The 16,385-nt window shown below is 38.4% G+C and overlaps 2 protein-coding genes across 2 annotated transcripts; both read right to left on the bottom strand.

The window, feature by feature from the left end:
* Nucleotides 1–2,715: 2,715 nt before the first annotated feature.
* On the bottom strand, nucleotides 2,716–5,360 carry LOC110104592. The gene is made up of 5 exons (XM_020833765.2): nucleotides 4,857–5,360; nucleotides 3,507–4,727; nucleotides 3,253–3,350; nucleotides 2,958–3,156; nucleotides 2,716–2,856 (listed from the first exon to the last, which is right to left on the bottom strand). The coding sequence occupies exons 1-5, from the start codon at nucleotides 5,358–5,360 to the stop codon at nucleotides 2,716–2,718; spliced, it is 2,163 nt and encodes a 720-aa protein (XP_020689424.2).
* LOC110104593 lies at nucleotides 5,360–6,706 on the bottom strand. Its single transcript, XM_020833766.2, has one exon. The coding sequence runs from the start codon at nucleotides 6,704–6,706 to the stop codon at nucleotides 5,360–5,362; it is 1,347 nt and encodes a 448-aa protein (XP_020689425.2).
* Between the last annotated feature and the right edge of the window lie 9,679 nt (nucleotides 6,707–16,385).

The raw sequence follows: 16,385 nt of genomic DNA, 5'->3' as shown, positions 1-16,385 counted from the left end.
TTAAAAACTATTTTATAGACCTGCCTCTGATACCTATGAAAGTGCTCAGATGATACTAGAAAGTGCTCTGAAATCACATTGAAAGTTCGTTAGGATGTTATAGATGCTAACCCTTATATGAATTGGCCCAAGGCTAACAAAGAAAGACGGTGATAATTGGATATACTTTTAAACTCAAAAGTTAAACTCAAATCAAAATCACCACATAAGAGAATCAACAAAAAATCAAATCGGTGGAAATAAAATAATTGGAAGCAATAATAAGAAAAGAACACACTGGATTTATAGTGGTTCGGCTACAACAACTTGACCTAACGTCCACATCCTCGGAGAGCACCTCCAGTATTCAGCTAAACAAGTGTCTCTCCTTTAGCCCCCACAGATGAGTCCCTTACAAAATCACTTCCACCTTCCCCCGTGCGGAGAGTCGTCGGGTCCTTTGACACCAATAGAGATCTTCTTGCTTTGGTGAACTTACCTCAGACAAGCCTTGAATCCGATGGTACTAAATGGTGCGAGTTCGGCTGGAGTAATCGTGTGGATCCCCCACCACACTCTCTGAGTTTCTCCCCCTCACAGGATCTTCTCCCTCTCAAACTCCACCCTTTCTCTCTCCCTTTCAAGCCTCTCTCTTCAAAATTTCGCACAAGAACGAAGCTACAATGACTGCCAAAAGACACTTACAAAGTGTCATGCAAAAGCTTAAATAGAAGAGCTAAAAACGAGCTCATTAATGCAAGTTGCCAACATTATCGTCCAGGACGATAGGTATATCGTCCTGGCCGATCAGTACAAATTCAGCTCATCAGCCCGGGACGATTTGGGTTCGATCAGAAAAAAATTGGTTACATCGTCCTGGCCGATATCACGATCGTCCAGGCCGATTAGTTTAAAACCGATTTAAATCGTCCTGATCATCGTCCTGAATTCGAGCTATCCGATGTAGATCATCCAGGACATCATCCCGGCCGATCAGGCGATCGTCCCGGCCGATGTGATCGTCGTATCAATAAACCATTAATGCTTTCCAAAGATACAAGACTAATTTAGCATAATTGAGTTAGATCGTCACTGGACGATATAAATGCCAATTTCCTAAAACAAAGAATTCCTAACTGATTATGGCGGTTTTATATCTTTCTTAATTAAGACTATCGTCCTGGCTTAATACATGTATCGTCTGAGGCCGATATCAATGAGGCTACCTAATGCTGAAGTTCCTGCATTTTGCATTAAAATGAAATAAAGCTATTACAATCTATCATCAAAGTAAAGCTATACCCTATCACTCTCCTCCCTCAACAAAGACAACAATGTTGAGGGGAATTCACTATTATTCACATCAAGAAAAGTAAACTCATTCTCTAAAGCAAGGTGGGCACAAAAGTCAGCCACACGATTGCTGTTTCTATGTGTATATTGAAAAAGAACCTGTTTAAACTCCTGAAGAAAGGATGTATCCGGTCCTGTCACCCGACGATGGATCACATGCTGGCGATCATTCAGCCTCTGCAGCCACCTGATTGCATTAATACAATCACCTTCTATGATAATTCCATCCAGCTCAAACATCCAATCCATGAAAACCTCACGGATTGCCATTGCTGCCAACATTTCTGCCTGCAAAACATCCCAGTGCTCTATTCTTCTGCCCGCAGCAACCACCAACTTCCCATAATGATTCCGAGCAATAACACCCAAGCCAACCTGATTCGAAGGGAGGAGAGCTGCATCAAAATTGAATTTCAGCCAACCTGGAGGGGGAGGGCACCAAAGCTTGTGAGACGGCAACCCCAAGGGTTGATTAGTGCCCCATTGCTCCAGCATTGGCCATTTAAATGGTTTTGGCAGCAAAGAGAGAACCGCAGCAGCAATAACAGAAGGTGATCTACACATATTATGGTGCTTCATATCATTCCGGGCTCTCCACACTTGATATACTGTATAACAGTAAATCCTTCCCATGCTAGGATTATTCTCAGCATACTTCAGCAATTCAGCCTTTAGATCCAACAGGGAATTAACAATGGGCAAATTAAACCCCCATTTGCAAAGAATTTCCATCACCTGCTTCAACTTAGTGCACCTGGCCGAGCAATGATCTAAATTCTCCTCCTCATTACATCCCCAAGGGCATAGAGATGTATCAGCTAAAGTTCTTCTATTCAACCAGTGAGTGGTTGGAATGGCATCCCTCAATAGTCTCCACCAAAAGAAATGTTCCCGTGGGTGCAGTTTCAGTTACTTCAACCAACTGAATTCATAGTTCCCTTTCTCCTCACTATCTCTATAAGCCATTGCCGCAACTGTCATACTCAACCTGGAATAGATGAGCTCCGGGTTATCCTCCTGACTCTCAGTGGAGATATTAATAGCTAAGATACGTTCAGCCATAGTATTCCCAAAACAATGCTTAACCATCTCTACATTCCACTGAAACGAGTTATTCAGCGAGTTACAGACCTTCATATTTTCCACTTCTTCAATGTTAACAAATGTTGGCCACTTAGCGATATTACGATTCATAATCCACACATCATGCATCACATCTATTTGGCTTCCATCCATAATGTTCCACCTAAGGATCGGTCTCATCACCTTAGCACCATCTTGGATCACCTTCCAAGTAACAGAGACTTTCTTCCCATGATCATATTCCCATATCTTCATACCATACCTTGCCATCAACACCTTGTAAAGAATAGAATCCTTATTCTAAATGAGATCCCACACCACCCGTGCACGCAAGGCCCCCTTCCACCGAGTAAGACAATGAAAGCCAAGCCCCCCAAACTCCATCGGTTGGCACAATTCCTTCCACCCAACATAATGCATCCTACGGCTGCTAGCATCTTTCTGGCATAAAAACCGACTCCCCATTTTTTCAATAGCCATAAGAACTCCATTAGGAATAGAAGTATGGGTCATAGCATACATAGGAACAATGAAGTTCTAACCAAGAGAGCCCTGCCAGCAAGTGAAAGATGTTTTCTGCCCCAGAGGTTGATCTTCTCAAATGCAATTCTCATAATTTTGGAGAAATCAGCCCCATTCAGCCTCCTCATGACAAGAGGAAGGCCAAGATATTCCAGGGAATCAACCTTTTTATATCCCATCATTCTAGCAATCATCCTCTTCCTCCAACTTGGGCACTTTCTGTTAAAAAGAATAGTAGACTTGCCATAATTAATCTTCTATCCAGTCCAGCAGCAATAGTCTCCCAATATATCCATAATCCGACGGGCATTGCACCTGCTGGCTTCTGCAAAAACAAGGATATCATCAGCGTACAGCAAGTGAGAAATACTTATTGTGTTCCTAGCCACCTGGACACCAAGCTGCACTCCACGCTGTTTAAAAGATTTGGACAGAAGCTCAGAGTAAAGGATAAACAAATACGGCGACAAGGGACATCCTTGTCACAGCCCACTCTTAGCATCAATCCACCTTGTCCTGTTCCCATTCATCAGCAAAGTGAACTTTGGCTGAAAAATACACTACATAACCCAAGTGATAAATCTCTTCTTGAAGCCCATCAAATTCATAACTTCCTGCAGTGTTTCCCATGACATACAATCGTACGCCTGCTCCATATCAATCTTCAAATCCATAAGTCCAGATTTCTGGTTAGAGTACTTAAACTTACTCATCATTTCCTGTGCCATCAGCCCATGACTGGATATAGATCGACCTGGAACAAAAGCTCCCTGCTCCTCACTGATGATAGTGCTCAACACAGGTTTTAGGCGATTAATCAATACTTTAGCAACAATCTTATAAAAAGATTGACATAAACTTATCGGCCTAAACTTTGATGGCATATTAGCATTCTCCTTTTTTGGAATTAACACCACAAGGGTTTCCTTCCAACTCTGGCACATCACATTAGTGGAAAAAAAATGCAGAATAACACTAATCACGTCTTTCTTTATAATCTCCCAATAAAATTTCAAAAAGGAAGAGGTTATACCGTCAATCCCTGGCGCTCTGCTACTGCCCATACTAAACACTGCTTGACGGATTTCAGACTCAGTAATTTCAGCCTCCATACTATCACTGAACTGCACAGGAATCATATCATGGTTACCAAATTCATGCCAATTAGCCAGGGAAACCTGCCTGTCTCTCCACTTCAGCATGAAGAAATTCCAAAATTCCTCCTGAATGAGATTCGGATCAACAATCCTCTCCCCATTAGAATTTACAACTTCTATGATACGATTACCTCGCCTCCGAGCAGACGCAAAGGAATGGAAAAAATGCAAGTTTGTATCACCTTCATCAATCCATCTGGCTTTCGCTCTCTGCTTCCACCAGGTTGCAAGCCGAGCTAGAGTAGTGTTCAACTCAATTGCCTTCAATCTGAGCTCTTGTTCATGTTCCTCATTCAGCCCATTAGGAGAGCAATCCACCAGTTGAAGCTCCTCAATACGGCTTTCTAGAGAAATTTTCAGCTCATTAAGTTCTTTCAGTTGGTTACGACTCCAAAAGAATAAAGCCTTCATAGTTCTGCTGCACTTGCGATTCACCACCTCATCAGGCATTCCAAAGTCCTCCGTGTTCCAATTCTTCCAAACAAGCCTCCAAGTGACAGGGTAAGTCATCCATATATCTTCAAATCGTATCCATCTGTTCCCAGGTCTCGGTTTCTCAGCAAAAAGGTTCACCATCAACGGACAATGGTCTGAAGTCAGCCGAACCAAATGTTTAACAGCTGCAACCGATGCCTATCTCAGTCCTTCATAATTCATAAGAATTCTATCAAGCCTCACCCAAATCTTGCTTAGCCCAGATTTATTATTAGACCATGTATATTTGGGACCCAAAAATCCTAAATCATGTAGATCATTATCTACCATGAACTGAGCCATCTCCTGAGCCCCCACTGAGAAATTAAATCTCCTCCCACCCTTGTTCTCGCTTTGGTTTAAACAGCAATTGAAATCTCCCTCCACAATCACAGGGAGATCAGAACAAACCAGCGGACTAATAGTATTCAACAGCAACCATCTGCTATGATAACTTTTACTAGCATATACCACAGCAACCGTCCACGTTTGCATATTAGGGAAAGTAAGATTCCCAATAAGCACCTGCTCCATGTTGCCAATAACTTCAAACTTAGAAACATTCTTCTTCCACAAGGCAATCAAACCTCCATATCGACCATTCGCAGGGGAATAAAAAAATTCCCATTCATTCCCAATCAAACGATCTACCTCCAGTCTACTCATGTCCATCACCATGGTTTCAACCAGTCTCACAAAACAAACCTCATTGTTACCAACGAGGCTGCGCAGGTAATAGCCCGTCTGTTTCTTTCGGGCTCCCCTGCAGTTCCATATCAGGATTGATGACATTAAAAAACAAATGGGGAAGCGTCCCCACCACCAGAATCAATAGGAGAATCCTCTCCACCATTAGTGATGTCTGTCATTTCCTTCCTCCTTTTCCTTGAAAACTCCGTAATAGGTCCCAATTGACTAAGTTCTTTAATAAACTTAAATCGATTGGTTCTTGGCAAGGGAAGTGGCATACATGCCGTGAAGGGTAAAGGTTTCTTAAATCCCATCATGTTCTGCTTATGAGTAGGTCTCAGAGTGCTCTGAGGAGCTTCAACCTTCCCCAAATCAACTTGTTTGGAATTACTCTGTAATTGTCTATTGTTGTTACCAACAAAATTCCTCCCAGAAGGTCTCATATTCCTTCTTCGTCGAGGGGGAACCTGAATCCACGGTCCCACCTCCTCATCATTCTCCTGATCACATTCCTTCCCAATGGAAGTTCCGGCAATAGCTCCCTGCTTAACATCCTTCCCTCCTTCCATAATTCTGCTGTCTCCCCCCTTGCTATGACCACCTCCTTCAATTTTGATCACAGGATGAGTAACTGTCTTGGTTTGCACCTTCTCAGCTCGCTCAATCCTTCCTGAGGATTGCTCGGGGTTCTTCACCATTGGCTCACTCTGTTTCAACTGCTCTCCTGCCTTCCTCATTCCGACATCCCCATGACCACCATCCTTCAAAGGACAATGATCCCTCCAATGGCCAATTTTACCACAGCCGAAGCACATAATGCCAATGCCTTCGTATTCCACCTTCTGATAAAACCTCCCGTTCCATCCATTGACCCACACTCCCGCCTGGAGTTTATTTGCCAAATTCATCCGCACACATACCCGAGCATACTCTCTTCTTCCACAATTTGCTGTCAATGCATCAATCCATAAAGGAGTACCGATCTTCGTGGTGATCCGAGCAATGTTGCATTCATCCCAATATTGCAATGGGAGATTGGGTAATCGTATCCAAACCGGAGACGACAATCCCTCCATAGAAGCAGGGGAGAAATTGGGTGTCCACCTATCCAATCCCACCAGATTGCCACCAATAAACCAGGGGCCGCCCCTTAGCACTTCATTTCTAGCTTCCACATAAGTAAAAATACATATAAAGCAATCCGCACCCAAAGAGGTGAGCTGAAACTCTCTAAACCTTCCCCATTGTCTTTGGATCTCATATTTCAACAAGAAGAACGAAGCTCTTCTACCTAGAATCTTCCCCACCACTGCTCGGTCAAGCATCTCCATGTTAGCTCTAACTCTGTCCAAGTTCAGATCAATGGAGATCCCGTCTCTTGAAATAGCATTGAAATCTTCCGGGTGCAGGATCGGGACATGATCCGGCTTATTCCATGGATTCCCCATACTAGCCGCAAATGAAACTCTCGGGGTCACCCCCTTCCCAAGGTTCTCCCCGCAGTTTACATTTGATTGTCCAACATCAACATTCCCACAAGCGTATGACGTGCATCCAATTGGCTTGCTCAAACCAGAGGAGCTGCTCCCTTCTCCGATCACACCTACAACATCTTATACAGATACCTCCATTTCTGTCACCGCCATTCCTTCCTCCACAGAAGCATCAATCATCACCTTATTATTCCAATCAACAACATCCGCACTCACCTCCATCAGACATTTCCGTCCCGGCATTGCAGCATTCACATCAAATGTTTCTTCCATAGCTTCACCGCTATCCTCGATCAGAGCTGTGTCTTCAACTTCCATAGAAGAGGCCGACGCAATGAACATCGGGTTGAGTTTCAAACTCACACCTGATTTTGATTCCAGCTCCATCGTCTCCCTCTGAGGAGGATCCTCCCTCTTAGCTCCATCAGCTTTGTTCTGGTCCGATCCATTCTTCCCGATCTGTAGAATCCCTTTATGATCCATATTTCTCGATTTCACTTCCCATCGACCTTCCACCGATCCCTCCGATCCAGATTTTACAGCTTCCCGAGCTTTCCCTCTCGTCTTAGCCATCACAGGTTTGCTGGGAGATCCAGCTCCCGATCGATCGCCTTGCTTCTTAGAACCGCCAGATCCCACTCCCGATCGTCGTCGCTCTTCACCGCTAGTCGCTCCGTCACCACCGCCCCCGCTTGAGCGGGGAGGAGACCTTCGGTCGCCCCCCGCCATCCCCAAAGCTTCTCTCACTACAAATCGCCTAGAGAGAGAAAATGTCGGGCGGAAATAACGCTTAGGCTACCTTAATGAGGATGCCCTAATTAGGGTTTCTGATTTTGGACATATCGTCTAGGACGATATAAATATCGTCCCGGCCGATATTACCAAAAATAGAAATCTTATAGGGAACAACAGGAAATCTTCCAAGTTACAAATCAACAGATCCCACACCAAATACAACAGACTCAAGAAAGGAAAAAGGTTACAAACTGACACAGACCTATTCTAACCAATCTTGAGCTGGTTCGAAATTGCAGTCTGATCGTGTGAACCTGAAACGTTAGCACAAAAGGCAATCGTTGAGAAATAAGGAATGTTTTCTATCATCAAAATCATAAACCATTAATCCGCAACACTGACTACTAGCTAACTTTATATAGTGTTTAATGTTTATCTCTATGCTAGATTTCAAGCTGATCCTAAACAATCCCACCTGATTGTAGTTAAGAGAATCCTTAGATATATCTTAAGGACTCAAAATTTTGGAATCTGGTATCTTAGACACATCATTTCTTTTGAGATTATTGGGTATTTTGAATCCAATTTTGCAGGGTGTATGGTGGATAAAAGGAACACTTCTGGTACTTGCCAATTCATAGGACAACCCTTAGTCTCCTGATCTAGTAGAAAACAAATCTCTATTGTACTTTCCATTGTTAAAGCTGAGTACAATGCCTTAGGAAGTTGTGTGGCCCAAGTCCTTTAGTTGAAGCAACAAATTTTGGATTTAGAATTACCTGTATGCACAATTTCAATCCTTTGTGATAACACTAGTATCATATGCATCTCTAAGAATCATATCCAACATTCAAGGATCAAACACATTGACATAAGGCATCACTTTACTAGAAACCATGTTACCAAAGGAGACATTAAGTTACACCATCTAGCAACTGAGAATCAACTGGCTAACATCTTTACTAAACCACTGGCCTTTGACACATTTAGCATCTTAAGGACCAGATTGGGTGTGATTGATATAAATGCATGAACTTGATGCTTATTGAATTCTAAATTTTATTTTTTTTCTGTTCTGTTGTTTGTTGTTATTTTTTTTCTTTCTTTTGTTTCTAACTTTTCTTTGTTTTTTTAGTTTTAGTTGTTAATTTTTATTATTTTTCATGCTTTCATTTCTATTATTTCAGTTTTCACCTTTTTTTTTCTTTTTTCTTTTTTCTTTTGGTCAATGCTGAAATGATATTTTATTCCTTATTTTTTATTTTCAAAAATTTGTAGTATATGTTTGACATCCCTAAATCAGTTAAAAGGAGAAACACTATTAATTATTTTCCTTTCTCTAACTTCTTTTTGCAGTGTAATTTTCTTTTCTAAATAAAAGTTTATCTCAAATTAATAACTGGACTTTACGATTGAGAACTTTTTTATCTTATTATAGTAATCAATCTTATATAAATAATATTCAAATTTATTAAATCACTTTTAAGTTTTTGTAATCTTGTCAATGCATTTATCAAATGATGTTGATTTTGCTTTGTAGTTTACTCTTTCTTATACTAGAGAGTGAGTTTTTTTCTCTATTATCTGAAAGATATTATCACAACTGAGAGTATTTAAAAGTTTTAAAAGGCATCTAGCTTGCAAAAATAATAAGATGCATAAAATGAGCCCAAAAAGAAGAAAATCTAAAAAGATAAGCAATGATCACCAAAAAAATAGAAAGATACACAAAGTGTATCAAAAAATAAAAGATGCAGAAAGTGTTCCAACTAATTGACAAGAGGTACAAAATGAGCCCACAATAAAGCAAGCTTCATTATCTTTCAAACTTTTAAATCTTACAAGAATTCATCTGTTGCTAGATATTTTCAAAGGCTTGATTTTAAAATTCATGATTGTGACTAATTACTTTGGTATATTATTCTATAAGATATTTTTCTAGAACCAAGTTTTGAATGGATCACTTTTTTTTTATCCAGAGTTAGATCTTTATTTTCAAAATATGGTTTGTCCTGTAAGAAGTCCGACCTAAGGTTAACAGGATTGGTTTTTCTTCCATTTTTCGAATTTCGATGATGTTAACTCATTTTCTTATAAAATTTTAATTCACTCACATGGACAATTTATTATATTCATGTTTTGATCAAAACAAACTTTGTTTTAGCTCTTTTTATAAGTTTTATCATCTTTTTTGTTATTTTATTTTTTATTTTTCACTATTTTTTCTTATTTTTGGAGCCTTCTCTAATCACCTCCATCCATCCACAAAATTTCATTTTTTTTGTCATATCATCATGGTCGATATTCCTATTATCTTGGATGATATATTCAATCCACCCTTGTTCATTCATATGACGGCTGATATGATTCAATCATTTTAGACTGCCCTGAAGATACCCATCATCCCAGATGATTTGATCAAATCTTGCTCAATTATCTGTGATCATTCTGGATGAACCACATCATCCTGACCGATCTAATCAAATTTTGCCTCAATTATTTATGATCGTTCTAGACGATCCACCTATTTATCCTAGACGATCCACATGGCAAAGATGTTACATGTTTTAAATTCAGCTAGTACGATTCATTATTATCGATCATCTTGGACAATCCACTTAATTGTCCTGGATGATCTATTTTTTCAACAGTCGTCTGGCTTGACTCCTCGGGATGATCGTTGTGTCTAATTGTCTCGAATGATGTCTGATCGTTCTGAATGATATAACTTTTTAACTAATCATCCTAGATGTCATAATTTTTTTGAATCGTCCTGGATGATATGCATGTTTCTTTATAAATAGTAGAATTCAAGGTGTTTTAGCACCTCAAACCCTTCACTTCTTCATTCTTCTCCCTCAAGCTTGAATTTTCTTATTCATGGCAGGTAGCAAGTGCTCCAGAATGCTAGCTAGAAGTTCTTTGAGGGCCACTGTTGACCCTCATTTCACTAAGGTGGCTGACCAAGCATCCTATCTTTGCTACAAGATAATCAGGATCACTCTTTCTAGGACTGTCAACACTTATACGTTTACTTATCCTGTAATTAATTTTTTTGCTAACACCTCCCTCACGTTCATCCTTACCCTCGCCTTCCCCTTCAATTCTGAACTATTTTTTGAATTTTTTGCAAGCCTTTAGATAAACTCCTCTTACATTGCTCTTCAATCATATGTAAATAAATGCCTTATTGAAATTAACTATCAAGAATGCCACGAACTCCTCCAATTATCCACTGCTGGAAACAAGCTTCACCTCTTGTCTCAAGATCCTGATTATGAATGGGCTACTACCAATCACCTTTTGAGAAACACTCTTATCTCCTATCATGATGGGGCATTTAGCACCTTAGTCAAAGATGCTAGGATAATCCAACATGTACGTGGAACATTAGTTATTTTCAAAGCTGGTGATCATGCCCACGTCACTCCTCTCCTTTTAATCACCAACTTTTATATCATGGCCCATAGGAAATTCAAGGCTACTGATTTTCTTTTTTGTTACATTGAGCATCTCACTAGCATTAGGGATCCAGGGCATAGAAGGAATCCTAACCTTGCCTTAGGACACATCATAGCCTATATTCTAGAAACCAAGTTCAATTATCAATATCATGCCCCACTTAACTTTTAGCCTGCCTTCTACACCAACAGCTCCATCTACGTTCTTCACAATACTCGTCTCTACCTGGATTATCTGGTGGAGCGATTCAACTAGTGGGAGGTCAGGTTTGACTCTTACGTTGTTGTACAGGAGCAGCATTATGCGAAGGATGTCACTAGATTTGATCCTTACATGACTCACCAGTAGCAGTAGCACGACAAGGATATGGTCTGGTTTGGGGAGCAGTTCGTTGTTATTTATAGCTTCTTTCAGCCGCCACCATCACCTCCTTCTAATGATCAGAGCCCATCATACTTATAGTTTATTTTTCTTATGTTATTTTCTGTGATGTTGTTTATTTCCTTATATTTTTCTTTTTTGGTTTCCTCCTATTTTTGTGATGTTGAAAGGGAGAGTAGTAATAGTGTTTGTGTTGTTTCATTGTACTATCTTTTTTTACTAATTTTATTTAGTGTTTGTACCATATGTTTGATTTTAGTAAAATTTGAATTGCTCGTTTTAATTAACTGCTTATGTTTAACTTTCTACCAATGTTTGTCATCATCAAAAAGGAGGAGATTGTTACAAATCTAGATTCATGGATTATAATTTTGATGATAGCAAACATTTTTTAAACTTCTATTTTTCTACAACTGCCTTATCTATTAACATTTCAGGTCTACAAGATCACTTATTAATCAAGCTAACTTAAGATTGGGTACATTAGGACAGAGTCAGTTTTTAAGTGTACGTCAAGTATTTTTACCTTTTGTTAAGTCAAATGTAACAAAGTAGGTCATGATGCTAAGTACCCTTATTCACACACTCAAGGGAAAAAAATTTGTCTATTTTAGAGTTTTTTTGTTTTTGATCATATCATCTGAATTGATCCAAAATTATCCTGGATGATCAGTTAAAAATAGAAACCCTAATTAGTGCATCCTGGTTAAGGCTGGCGAAAGTAAGCACATCATTGTAGATGATATTATCATCTTCCTAGACAATATATATAAATAATAAAGAATTAGCCGCCAGCTCTTTTAGGCATGTTATTATTTTTGGACATCATCATGGACGATGTATTATAATTAAGCCTAAATTAGTCTGATGATTAAGGAAAGTAATAAAGGTTTGATTGATTGATTATATCATCCTGAATGATCGCAGGATCGTCCGGGATGATCAGTTAAACAAACTTTAGTTTCTTCCTAGACAACTAGAATGATATTCTGGATGATATGTATTCATTTGAACTAATCAGCCCAGACTATCTAAAAATCATCCAGGCCAATCAATTATATTTTTATCATCCAACATGAAAAGTCTGGCCAAACAGAGCAATTGTTTGGATGATACTTGACATTTTGAACTAATCGTACATGACAATATTAATATCATCTTAGACAATCAGAACAAATAGATCTTCTAATCATCCAGCCTCCTCTAGATCATCCTTGCTGATTGTGTTGAATTTGTACTGATCGTACAGGACAATCAGTATATCATCTTGAACAATATTTATCAATTAGTTGAAATTTAGGGCAAATTTGAAGCCCTTATATTTAAGACCTCTTGTTTATCCAAGATTGTATCTTTTACTAATATCCTGACCTGAGAAAGCCAAGAGGAGAGGGAGAGCTTGTGAGAGAGAGAGAGAGAGAGAGAGAGAGAGAGAGAGAGAGAGAGAGGGAGGATCTTGTAAGGGGGAGTTTATGAGGGGTTTCACAAAGTTTTCTCCAAGCAAGGATCTGAGTCATCTTCTCCCATCATCGTCCCTAGTTACTTGGAGGTTCTAGAGAGGTCTACTTCAGTGATTGATTGAGGTTCTCTGCCTTCTTCAAGAGGAAGCAAAAGGAGTGAGCTCTGTCTGCTTCTGGAGGAAGCAAAAGGAGTTGGATTCTCTGCCTCACCGAGGTCGGTGGAAAGGAGTTTTTGTATAGGCTTCTTCGCCTTGATTTGGGACAAAAGGAGAGACGCTAAGTTTAGAGCAATATCCGGAGGAGAGGTTCTGAGGAGTGGATGTAAGTCAAGTTAATCGAACCACTATAAAATTTGGTGTGCTCTTCTTATTGATTTTTGCATTTAATTTTTGCACTTTATTTTTGTTAATGATTATTCTTAGTTTTAAATCTTGATTTTTATTTAAGAATTTTTAAAACACCAATTCACCCTCACCCCCTCTTGGTTAACCTTGTGCTAGTTCATAAGGGCTTAAGTTCCTTAACGAACTTTCAGTGATAACCTATGAGGCCCAAAACAAAAGAACCTAACTAAGGAAAAATGAAACTAGCTAGGGAGGACCCTAGATAAAAAGGAATGGACCTATCTAGGGAGGACACTAGCAAAGCAGAATTGAACCTTACTAGGGAGGACCCTAACTAAGAGTAGGATGGACCTAAATAAGGAGTACCAAGCTCAGAGTATACATAAAAAAGAATAATATATAATCCAAAGATAGAGAGAGAATCTTGTCCCACCATGGTTGTTAGAAATTTATAGGCCTCTAAAAGGACACCACTTGGCAGGGATAGAATACAAAGGGTACAATCACACTATCCCATAGGATAAAATGGTTGATGGTCTTTGTACTCTTCATAAGCCGACTAATGGGAGGGCAGATGAGATAATATATATATTAACCATTGAGGATAATGACTTTTGTCTATGCATCTCGATGAATAATAATATGTATAACCTAATCAAAGTCACGAGATTTCTCTTATCTGATACATCAGCTCGAATAAGATTTATTTGATGTAAGATTAAGTTTCCCACATACACAAGCCCTCATGGCTAATGTCATCTTAAGTTGGGGGTCTAAAAAGACTCTCAATTTAGGACTATATATTATTCTCCCAATTGGGATTGGCACATAGGGAGAGTCTAGGAACTTCATATTCAGAAGGAAAGAAAGGTTCAACTTGGCTTGATCAATATATACGGCTCACATCATTATCCGGAAGGACTAAGGTAATGAATAGAAATTGGAGAAAAGAAAACACTGCACGCTGAGCATACAAGAGAGAAAGATGGAGGTGGCATCTTCCATGTGACATAGATAGGTGGGATTTATAGCCTCTGAATGATAGAGGACTTACCCACCAATGAGGCATACTATGGGACACCCATAGTAGTAGTCTTGAGCTATAAATCTAGAGTGGGTTTAGTATTCTACACATAATACTAATACTCGTATTCTAGCTAATACATTATAGACTTATATCCTACTTGAAAAAGGAAACCTAGCTAATCACCTAGTCGTATAAAATCCATGCTGTTCAATCTTTATGAAAGATGGGTAGGTGACTAAGTCTTTGGATAGTAAGGCCGACATCTAGAGGAATGCAATTAAATTTTGATTTTAGTTAGTTTCTAATATAATGCATGCTAGTTAAAATATCGCAATCAAGAATAAATGAAAATTAAAAAAAACATCATTTAAAATAATTTTTTAGAAGAATAGGTTTCCCCAAGTTTAGCATCTCATCCTCATAGGTTGGATTATAGAAACTCTACCGTAGGATCGGAAGTGTCTAAACAAGAAAAAAGAGGAATGTAATAATATACATGTGAAGCCAAACAACCTATGGCTTATTCCTTGGATTGTTATCTTTCTATGTTATTTAATTCTTAAAATTTTAATTTTTAATTACGAGTAGAAAAGTTTTTCCCTAAAGAGTCTAGTGGAATCAGGCGTGTACACATGCAAGAAAGAAACCTATAAAAAGCATAACATTTCTACTATTCAAGTAAAGTAAACACATCAATAAAATATCAACCATAGTAAAAAAAGAATATCCAAAAGTCCATGATAATTATCATATAATATACAACCAGGGTCTGTAGGTGGACAGGCTCCACCGACAACAACCTAGATTCTATTCCTATACAATGATGCAAGTCTTAAAAATAAGGCATTTAATCCTGATCTTTGTCCTCTAGTCCTTCTATGGATTACCTTCCTTCAATCTTCTTATGGTTCATCCTGCATAGGGTTCCCAAATGAAAAGAAATTCCCTTATAAATGGACTTTCTTTTCTATTTGGATCCCTGATATATTATTATAATATCTTATTTTTATAGACTTTCACAACTCTTTACTTCAAATATATTACATTAAAAAAAGAAAAATCTCGACTCTCCTACAGAGTTATCCTAAGTAGTTAAAATAAAACATCTCAAGCAGTTATATATGAAAATAAAACTACTCATGCCAACCACACTTGTTCATGCTCTTATTTATTTCGGGGCTAAGTGGTTGAAGCACATGTAGAAGTTATATATATTATTTATTTATTTTTAGGCCCCTTTTAGTGTTGCATGAGCATGGCCACTTAAAAAAAATATCATTAGTATCAAAATAGCTCCTAACCTATGGGTAATATATCACCCATCACATCATAAAGATAAAATAGTATTAAAAATCATTATCACAGCAATCATCACAGAAAACTGAAACAACCAGCACAAGTGTTACATGCAAAGCATCGCATCACATAAATAAAAAGAAAATGCCAGCCTAACTTAAAGCTAGAAGTTGTATCCTAACAAATAATTCTATATATGTGTAATATGTTGTGCGGTCTTAGATATGTCCAATATTAGATAATTATTTCAAGTTGTTGTAATTTAATTTGTTAAAGGTCAAAGGGGAATTTTCAAACAAATTTTTAATATTTTTATTTTTAGTTTAATTTTAATTAATTTAGTTAGTTGGTCATTTTTAATACTTATGGTAATATTCTCTGAAATTTAAGTTGAATTAGCGAGTTTTAGAACGTCCGGAGCTATCTTATCCTCATGGTCAAAGGGGTACAAAGAACTTTAAAAAAAAAAGCTAAGTTTTGGGATTCTAATATTTTTATTAAATCTTATACCTTATGGGGAGTAATTAGAATTTGATTTTTTTCTAGATTTGGAGTTTTCTACACAAAATTATGATTTTTAGAAGTTTTGGGCCTTAGTTATCGAACTACGGTTGATTATCCTCATGGTCAAAGGGGTACAAAGAACTTTAAAAAAAAAAGCTAAGTTTTGGGATTCTAATATTTTTATTAAATCTTATACCTTATGGGGAGTAATTAGAATTTGATTTTTTTCTAGATTTGGAGTTTTCTACACAAAATTATGATTTTTAGAAGTTTTGGGCCTTAGTTATCGAACTACGGTTAACTAGGGGTGTCAATTTTGGGTCATGGGTCGGGTTCGGGTCTAACCTGGAATTGACCCGGGTTCAAACGGGTCGACCCTAACCCGACCCGGTTAGGTAAACGGGTCAAAAATCCGAACCTGAACC

Source organism: Dendrobium catenatum, unplaced genomic scaffold, assembly GCF_001605985.2.
Source record: "Dendrobium catenatum unplaced genomic scaffold, ASM160598v2 original_scaffold_210612, whole genome shotgun sequence".
Classification (NCBI taxonomy): domain Eukaryota; kingdom Viridiplantae; phylum Streptophyta; class Magnoliopsida; order Asparagales; family Orchidaceae; genus Dendrobium; species Dendrobium catenatum.
This window is presented reverse-complemented; position numbering and strand designations above follow the sequence as displayed.

Excerpts from the sequence above, each read along its gene's own strand:
- LOC110104593 (XM_020833766.2), bottom strand. The coding sequence starts at position 6,706 with ATGGGGAATCCATGGAATAAGCCGGATCATGTCCCGATCCTGCACCCG.
- LOC110104592 (XM_020833765.2), bottom strand. The coding sequence starts at position 5,360 with ATGTCATCAATCCTGATATGGAACTGCAGGGGAGCCCGAAAGAAACAG. Across the intron at positions 4,728-4,856 it reads AGGAGATGGCTCAGTTCATG|GCATCGGTTGCAGCTGTTAA; the intron begins GTAGATAATGAT and ends GGACTGAGATAG. Across the intron at positions 3,157-3,252 it reads GTTTTTGCAGAAGCCAGCAG|AAAGTGCCCAAGTTGGAGGA; the intron begins GTGCAATGCCCG and ends TCTTTTTAACAG.